Source organism: Necator americanus, chromosome II, assembly GCF_031761385.1.
Source record: "Necator americanus strain Aroian chromosome II, whole genome shotgun sequence".
Classification (NCBI taxonomy): Eukaryota; Metazoa; Nematoda; class Chromadorea; order Rhabditida; family Ancylostomatidae; genus Necator; species Necator americanus.
The window spans coordinates 23,767,167-23,776,126 of NC_087372.1; the positions used below are offsets into that span (position 1 = coordinate 23,767,167).

General features: G+C 46.1%; 3 protein-coding genes across 6 annotated transcripts; all 3 read right to left on the reverse strand.

Moving 5' to 3' along the window:
• Positions 1-104: 104 nt before the first annotated feature.
• RB195_019206 (uncharacterized protein) lies at positions 105-8,412 on the reverse strand (the record flags this gene model as incomplete). Of its 4 annotated transcripts, none has more annotated exons than XM_064186952.1 (3): positions 105-154; positions 1,142-1,321; positions 2,949-3,465. In XM_064186952.1, 3 exons carry the CDS (start codon positions 3,463-3,465, stop codon positions 105-107), a joined length of 747 nt encoding a protein of 248 aa, XP_064042833.1. The 4 variants fall into 4 exon arrangements, with proteins under 4 accessions (XP_064042833.1, XP_064042834.1, XP_064042835.1 ...); XM_064186954.1 differs by having other exon boundaries at positions 2,949-3,423; XM_064186955.1 differs by lacking the exons at positions 105-154; positions 1,142-1,321 and adding an exon at positions 7,248-8,412 and having other exon boundaries at positions 3,462-3,742.
• On the reverse strand, positions 6,101-6,988 carry RB195_019207 (uncharacterized protein; the record flags this gene model as incomplete). The annotated part of the gene is made up of 1 exon (XM_064186956.1): positions 6,101-6,988. One exon carries the CDS (start codon positions 6,986-6,988, stop codon positions 6,101-6,103), a length of 888 nt encoding a protein of 295 aa, XP_064042836.1.
• A 33-nt stretch (positions 8,413-8,445) lies between the features above and the next one.
• Positions 8,446-8,877, reverse strand: RB195_019208 (uncharacterized protein; the record flags this gene model as incomplete). The annotated part of the gene is made up of 1 exon (XM_064186957.1): positions 8,446-8,877. One exon carries the CDS (start codon positions 8,875-8,877, stop codon positions 8,446-8,448), a length of 432 nt encoding a protein of 143 aa, XP_064042838.1.
• Positions 8,878-8,960: the final 83 nt, after the last annotated feature.

Below are 8,960 nucleotides of genomic sequence, written 5' to 3' on the forward strand. Positions count from 1 at the left end.
CTGAAAAATGTTCGTTTATAATGTCATATTCGTTCCAGTAATAAAAATGTATTCAATTCATTCATTATGTTCAGATAATGTTTTGATCGAGAGATAGGTCCATGTCATGGCTGATGTGACATCTCCACCAGCCCTGGTAACTGCCTTGGTCGCTCTGAAATTTCCTCACGATTTCTCAAGAAACAAACAGAACACTTTGACACCACATAGGTACTAGCTTAAAGGTAGCGTTAATAGATTGTTTCGATGCTGTTTCTAAGTTTTCTGCAATAGAGAATAGCGTTCGTAAAGTAGTTTGCAACCATCGCAGAGAAAATGCAAAAAAAAAAAAACGCTATAAAATCAGTAGACATGGACATCATGAACACCTGGCTGGTCAGTTTACTCGATGGAACTATTGAATGAACGTAAGGTTGGTGAATTTAAACATTGTAACGTAGGTCTTAATACTTGTGTGGTGAATTGAGTCAGTCCTTTGTTCTTGATTCACTTGCTTTCTGTGATGCAGTGATACTTGCAAATTACGACACGAACACTATCTAGCAAGATTAAACAAAACCTAGAACCCTGCGTAGTTGAACAAGCGAACGTGGTCGAACAAGAGGACCGAGGTGGCACCCTCGCTTCACTCATCGCTGCAGTCCGAGCGGAGTGGCAGCATATGCCATCCCGATCGCAACCATTGGTTCCACTGTACCACATCGAGAGCGGTAGCTTACGTAACTGCACTAGGCACTAGGTTGTTTTGAGGCGACCATTTTCACTTAACGAGGTACTTAACGGTATGGGTATCCACAAAATGAGGACTTTTGAAGGACGATTGGAGAGGGGGCACTCAGTGGCGCCCTTATTTCCCAAAGCTCTAACTTACTTTTTTCTCTTAATAACCTAAAAAAAAACTCAAGCTTAAGATCATTTACTTCGAGAAATAAGGGTGCCACTGAGTGCCGCCCCCAACGACACTTTACCCATGATTGTTGGAACTTAAAACACTCCATAGTTATCGTTCCAAAAGGCGCTAGAAAGTAAACAACTATAGTAGACAAAGAAAGGAGAAAGTTCCTAACGGTAACACTTTCGTGTGAAAACCATTACAAAGATACTCTTTGCGATCTACACTCCTTAAGTAAATGAAGCAAACCTTTTCGAGAATTGAAGTGATCCTGGCCATCTGCAGTCTCAATATTCCTCCATGGTTCAGGAGTTGTTGGTATCAGCGTGGGAAATGGATCTTCTGTGAATGTGTGACGCAAAAGGCTCGAATCACCATCTACTGGCGCAACATTCTCTTGATTTTCCCATGGTCTCGGAAGAAAACCGTCTGAAAAAGTGGTTATTCGTCGCTATATAGTCACGAACAATTGCAAAAGCGGGTGCGCTCGAAGCGGTGCGTTGGAGACAGCGGTTGGAATCGAGCTGGGACCACGGCGAACTGCAGAGATGGGTGGCGGTAGCGAGGTTCCTTGCACGATCCCAACGGCTACGCTCCACCGCCCCGCTTCCAGCGCAGCCGCTTTCGCAATTGTCCTTGCTTCATGTCGTGTTGACCCAACTAAACTGTGGATTTACAATCAGTGATGAAAATCTTGTCACTTGCTTATGTTTCCATGAGAATGCTGAACTGCTACCCGCGTTAGCATCATCAGGAGAAGGCAGATTCAATGTATGAAGATACGCAACATATGGTATATATGTTGCGTATCTTCTTAACATATATATATATATATATATATGTACATATATATATATATATATATATATATATATATATATATATATATATATATATATGTATGTATGTATGTATGTATGTATGTATGTATGTATGTATGTATGTATGTATGTATGTATGTATGTATGTATGTATGTATATGATTGTACTAATAATTACAGATGTCCCAACCGCTCTGTGCCTGTAGTACTGGAGCGTATTAGTGCTCGAGTAGGTATGTGATTACGACTAAGTGCGCCAAAATCATATACGCGCAAAACAAACTGGAATGTCGTGTAATACGTCGAAAGCAAACTTCTAGAAATGCTTCCAAGCTATTCAACACGCACATTTTTGATGTCATCAAAGGGATCTTTAAGTGGTACAAAATGAGGTGACTTGTGTAGGAAGCTTCGGCCTCAGTAACTTATTGGATCAGGGAGTCGGGTGTATCAAGGACTGTAAAATTCGAGGATCGCTGTTAAGTTGCACCAAAATTTACTGTATGATACGTGGATTCCTCTCCAGGATCTATTTCCACTCTGTGGGGCCCTTATTTCTGGAAACTCTATCTTATTCTTTCTCTTAGTGACTTTAGCTTACATGTCATAGATCCTCCAAGACTAATGCTTAGGTCCTAGGACCCGATTGATTTAATTATTTGCTCCTCTCCCCAAGTACATTCTACCCCTTCCAGTTATATATTAGGCCTGTTTACATCTAATTTTAATCATTTTAAAAAATAACGGGAAAATGGAGGGCACCCTGCGTTCCGCACCCGACACGTTCGTGAGGCGATGGAAGGAGGTGTGTTTTTGCTTGGGTTGTTTAGTTTGGTTGATAATTGAAGTGAGTATACGAAATGTTGAGTCATACCATAAATGATGCGATGCCCTCCATTTCTTTTCTTCTTTTTTTATGTATGATAATCACAACTTATCTTAATCTATAATTTACTCCCCTTCATTTTCTATAATCCTTTTCCATCTTCCTGGTATGCCTTTATTCGAAACTCAGTTGTCCGTGACAAAAAAAATATTCGTACAGCGGTATTGAAAACAACGTATTTGTTCGATACTGTTTATGTACTGGATCAGTTCACAAATAGTGATCTATTTGTTCGATACTGTTTATGTACTAGATAGTATTTGTGAACTGATCCAGTACATAAACAGCATCGAAGCTTCTTGACTTGACTTGACTTAATCGGCGGGCTGTCATCGCCTGACGCGATTACCCGCATCTTCGCCGAGGTGCGCCGTCCTTGAACACAGCTCTGCCCAACCTTCTCGATCTTCTGCAAGAGCTTGCATCGAATCAGTCCATTCGCCGCTATTCCATATTCTGCGAAACCTTACGTCTCGCCTAAACTGCCTATCCACGCCGAGTGTCCTCAGGTCCTCTTTCATCGCCTCAGTCCAGAACTTCCGTTTTCGGCCAGGTGGCTTCTTCCAGCTCGAACCCGACGAACTCCTCAGAACTAGTTGAACAAGGCGATCTGCCGGTCTCCTTAATATATGACCAAAGAAGCGAAGACGATTTACTTTAGCCACTTTCGATGGCGGTGCAAGATGTTGATGTTTTCCACGTGTCATCCGCCGGCATACCACATCAATTTCTGCGTAAAGATCTTCATTGTGACATACCCCAGGCCAAAAGTAGCCAAGTAGCCGTCTAAGCAGCTTTCGTTCCGTGCAGTCAAACCTCTCCATAACCGTTGATGGTGCTGCCCAAGTCTCCGATCCGTACATCATGATGGGGCGAATTGCGGATAGGTAGACTCGCAGCTTGACTTCGTTGGTGATGGGGGTCGACCACAGGACCACGTTAAGGAGTTAAATGCAGAAGTGGCCTTAGCGCATCTTTGCTGAACATCTCTCTCGTAGCTGCCATTGTTCTTCAGCGTACAGCCTAGGTAACAGAACTCATCGACGAGTTCTATCGGTTGTCCTTCCTCCCTGATTCCCGTTCGTGGTCTCGAGGAGATCCACATCTGCTTACATTTATCAGGGCGTAGGCGTAGTCCATAGGCTGCAGCCAGCTTCGACACAAGGTTGACGTATTGAAGTTTCGTACTGCTTTCCGCGAATATAACGACATCGTCGGCATACTCGAGGTCAGTCAAGGGACCCTGATGGTGCTAAGACAATGTCGTCGACTGTTCTTCGCATAATGATCGAAGCTTCAATTTAACAAACGTTAGCTAAGGGTTTTTGTTTATATTGATACAGAAATGCAAAAAGTGCATAAAAGGACAAAGGATAGTGTCTGGCGCTGACCAATCCGCTTGGGATGTGTCCACGCATTCGACTTTAAATCAGAATCGTTTGAGGCTTGTTAACGCGCTAACCTTACAATGTCTTGCGGCAGCGAGCCAATATGACAGGTTCTATCCTCCCAGACAAATGTGGTACCAATTTATCGACTCGGGACCCATGAATGGCTTGGATGGCACTAGGCTGGACTCGAACTACCGATCGATCGTCTAGATACTGCTGGACCTCTGAATAACTGCGCTAACGAGTCTAGAGAGGACCCTTGCTGAAACCATCTCTCGCTGTAACTAGTGTCAGCAAGGGTCCGCCCTAGCCGTTACGATCTTAACGGATCTAAGGAGGACCGTTGCTGACACCATTCCTCAGTGTAGTTCGCGATGGTCCCACCTTGATCCCAACCGCTTTCTCCACCGCGCCGCTCAAGCCTTTCAACCCTCTAGAGTTGATAAGTTGGTACCAGAGTTGTCTGGGAGGATAAAAACACTGACTTGACACATCGGCTAGCCACCCCGAGTCATTGTATATTTGCTTGCGCACAGATAACGCGGTGGAGGTAACGGTTGGAATCGAGGAGGGACCATTGCGGACTGCTGTGAGGCGCTAGCAGGGGTCCCCTCTCGATCCCTACTGCTACGCTCCACCGCACCTCTTCGAGCGCAGCCGCTTGTTCAACTGCCCTGTGTTTCATGTCATTTTGGCCCATATTATATATGAGAAGTTATAGTCGGGCCAAAGCGACATGAATCGCGAGTGTAGTTGCATTTGCATACTGAGGTGAGACCGTCGCAAACTGCAGCTATGGATGGTACCAACAAGAGTTTCACCACGCTCCACCGAAGCGCCTCGAGAGAAGCCGCGTGCGCAATGGCGTAGGGCAGTCACTACTAGCTAATAACTAATCTCACTGAAGTGCTGCACGTAATGTCTTGTTACGCTTTCAACAATTCCAATAGAAATGCTCGATAGATGCTTTCTATATCGTCCTGAATATGCGGCTAAAGACCCTTCTATAAATGCCCTTTCGAGTTGATGAATTTGTAACTCCTTAGAAACCATTACTTTCGACCATTGAGCTTTTACGTCTTACTGTTCTCACGTTCTGTCATGTTCAGATGTTAGAGTACTGATGGAGTTTAGGAGTGGCTAGTTTTTACACCCATCTAAGCTTTCTCCTTACTTCAACCTGCTACGAGAACCATACGTACAATTATGTGAAGAATTCGCCTTCATAATTCCATTGACTGCATTATCCTCGACAGATACATTACAGGCACCTGTGCTGTAGAACACTCGCATACCCCAATATCTGGGTCAAAGCCAGAGTCTCCTACAGGACTATTTGAATGTAACAGTTCAGATTTCGATGGCACATTATGGTGTGAGCATTTACGTACAAAAATGCTAACCTAACGCTGACTATCGTATAGCTGTTGAACCAGAAAGAATCCGATTCAGAAAGCGAAACTAGCGATGTGTCTCACCGCTCAGACGTCCACAGTATATTCAGCTCAGGACCACCTGTACCCCGGTGCTGTTATGTAACCCGCTGGCTCGGTGTGACGTGATGGACCTAGCGGCTGAAGTGGGACCTTTATTAATCTTAACAGTGTGTTTGCAGTAAGTGGAGGTCCCCTACTAAATTGCTAGCTCCACCTGTTCAGTCGCTTGTGCATTTGACCGGTTCAGGCCGTTTTGATCCAAATTTGAATTCGTCTAATACGTCCTCATGGGAGTACAGATATGCGAAGAGGGAACTCATTATTGAGGGCGCAAATTTTCAACTAAATTGTGTACACACCAGCAGCTAATGGTGTCGTTCGCACATTACGAAATGCTGCAAAATAAGCGAGCTTTTTTTCGGAGACTCATCTAAAAAATCTGTGTGCACTTCGTGCAGAGAGCTCAACACTTCTTAATCAAAAACTACATGACTCCCTGCTCTGCCCTTTGCATTGACCCGGGCTTCGTACGACTTCGCCTCTTTGAATGACGAAAAAGAACATTTCCAAGGCAAATTTTTGTCGGCAAGAAGAGGAAGAGACAAAAAACAAGAAGGAAGGCATAACTTTCAAACTGCATCGAAAGAGGGTTAGAATATAATTGATCACCTTGATCACCTTGACTCCTGTTGATCTTCGAACTGGTCGAGCGGGCGCCAGTAATTCTTCCATTTGTCCCGATAGCGTGCCAGAGTAGCCCAGTGGTTCCTCCTTTCGCATGGGACACGAAGAGCATCATAATTTTCTTTAAAGGACTTCGCGAAGAAATCTGACCATCGGGTCGGCGGTCTTCCTGTTGTGCGCTTAATATCGCGGGGAACCCAGTCGCTCACGGCTCTGGTCCAACGGTTGTCATTAAAGCGCATCACGTGTCCGGGCCACCTTATTTTACTTTCCTTGGCAAACGCGGGGGCGTCTCTAATCTTCGATCGTTGACGTAGGAGAGAACTTCGAATCCCGTCCCTCACTTGCGTGAAACGGGATACTCCTAGCATCACTCTCTCAATTGCGCGTTCAATGACGCTCACCGCGCTTTCTTCCTGCTTGCGAAATGCCCGGGTTTCCGAAGCATAGGTCAAAGCAGGAAGTACGGTGGTGTTGAAGAGGTGAGCACGGAGCCGGGTGTTCCTGGTCTTCTTCACTACATCCTCGATGCTCTTGTACGCTCCCCAAGCCGCTCGTCTCCTCCTGCCCAGCTCTTGGGTCAGGTCGTTCATCATGTTCAGTTCCCGACCCAGATAAACGTAGCTGGTGGATTCGGATATGTTCGTTCCTTTGAGCGTGTATGGGGCATCCGAGACCCATTCGTTCCGCATGAACATCGCCTTTTGTAGATTCAGCTGAAGACCGATGCATCCACATGTTTCGTCGAATTCGGTCAGCATTCGTTCCGCTTGGCTGATGCTAGGTGTTATCAGTACGATGTCATCAGCAAAGCGCAAATGGTGCAGCTGCCGACCATCAACCTTCACTCCCATGTCGTCCCATTCCAACTTTCGCATTGCGTTCTCTAAGGTGGCTGTGAATGTTTTGGGTGAGATTGTATCACCCTGTCGGACCCCCCTCTTCACGTCAATGATGATATTCTTGTAGAATGGCGAAATTCCGGTCGTGAAGTTACTGTACAACTCTCGAAGTACCTTTATGTATTGAGTATGGACGCCCTGGTTGTCCAAGGCTTCCACGACCGCTTCCGTCTCAACTGAGTCGAAGGCCTTCTTTAAGTCGATGAAGTTGAGACAGAGCCGCATCTTGTGATACCTCGTGATACCTCGATGAGTTTCGAAACTGCGTGAATGTGGTTAATAGTGCTGAATCCTTTTCGAAACCCTGCTTGCTCGCATGGCTGTCCTTCATCCAAGACTTTTTCAACCCTATTAAGGATTACTCTTGTAAAGAGCTTGTAGATGACGGACAGTAGGCAGATTGGATGATAGTTGCCGATGTCATGTGGATCTCCCTTTTTATACAACAACACGGTCTTGCTGGTCTTCCACTGTTTAGGAACCTTGCATTCCGACAGATAACATGTAAAGAGCCTCGCCAGGGTGTTGATGAGTACTGGCGGAAGACTCTTCAGGTGTTCTGGTGTTATTCTGTCGGGATCGGATGCCGTACGATTTCTTACCGACATGATAGCATGTCGTATTTCGGACGGGAGAACATCTGGAATGACTTGTCCATCCTCCCTCAGATGGTGAGGAGGCAAGTGGACATGGCTGTCGAAGAGATCAGAGTAGAAGTCGTAGATGATTTTCTCCATCCCCCTTCTCGATGCAATGGCTGTTCCCTTTGGGTTCCGGAGAGCAGTCATCCTCGTCTTGTGACTGGCGAGGTCTCGACGGGCATAGCGGATGTTTTTCCCCGCCTCTGCAGTTTCAGCCAACACTTGTGCTCTTCTCTCTTTAAGGTCTTCCTTTATCGCCTCTCTGCAAAGCCTTGCGAGCTCGGCCGTGAGTTCTTGGTTCCCTCCGGCTCGTGCTGCTCCACGCTGGCGTATCAGCTCAAGAGTTTCAAGAGACAGGCGCCTCTTGGTGGTTTTAAAACTCTCAGCCTTCTTCGCGCAGTCGTGAAGGTGTTCAACAAGCCGGTCATATTCCTCGTCGATGTTGTCCATTGCTGAATCTTCCCAAAAGCCGGCTAGCGTAGCGAAGAGATCCCAGCTGATGGTAGTCCTGGGATTTCTCTCTCTGAACTTGGCGGCTTTCTCAGCTCTCCTTGTGAAGGAAAATCTTCCTCGGAGGAGGCGATGGTCCGATCCCGTATAGAACTTTGGTACAACAGCGACGTCCATCAGACAGAACCTTTTATTGACGATGATGTGGTCTATTTCATTACGGTACCTTCCACCGGGTGACTCCCACGTCCAGCGTAGAGAGGAGGGCTTCTGGAATTGCGAGTTCCCATGGATGATCTTAGTCGTCATGATGAACTCGGAGAGCCTCTCCCCCTGGTCATTTCACTGTAGGCCGTGGGTCCCGATGTGAAGTTCCTCCAACGTTCTTCTTGGGCCAACCTTGGCGTTGAAATCGCCAATTATGACCTTGTAGAAGACATGATCTTCTCGGTAGAACTTCTCTAGGTCCATATAGAAAGCTTCGACTTCTTCGTAGCTTAATGTTGGAGCGTAAGCGACGAAGATAGTCAAAGCTGGTGTTGCACCACATCTTCTCATTCTCAGACGTCCGATTCGGGTCGTAAGTTGTTCAAAAGAGTCGATGTTCTTTGCCATACTCGTGTTGACGTGGACGCCAACTCCACCAACACCTCTACTGTCGCATGTTCCTAAGAACAGTTCTTCTCCAGTTTCGTATACGGCGTTGAGAGGGTGACGTCGTCTCGTCTCGGTCAGTCCGATGACGTCGTACTTGATCTTCTTGGCTTGCATCATCAGATCTTCGATGCCGCTTCCGATGCAAGCGTACGTGCGTTATAAGTACAGATCGCCATCCTAGTCCTTTTCCGTTATGGTAG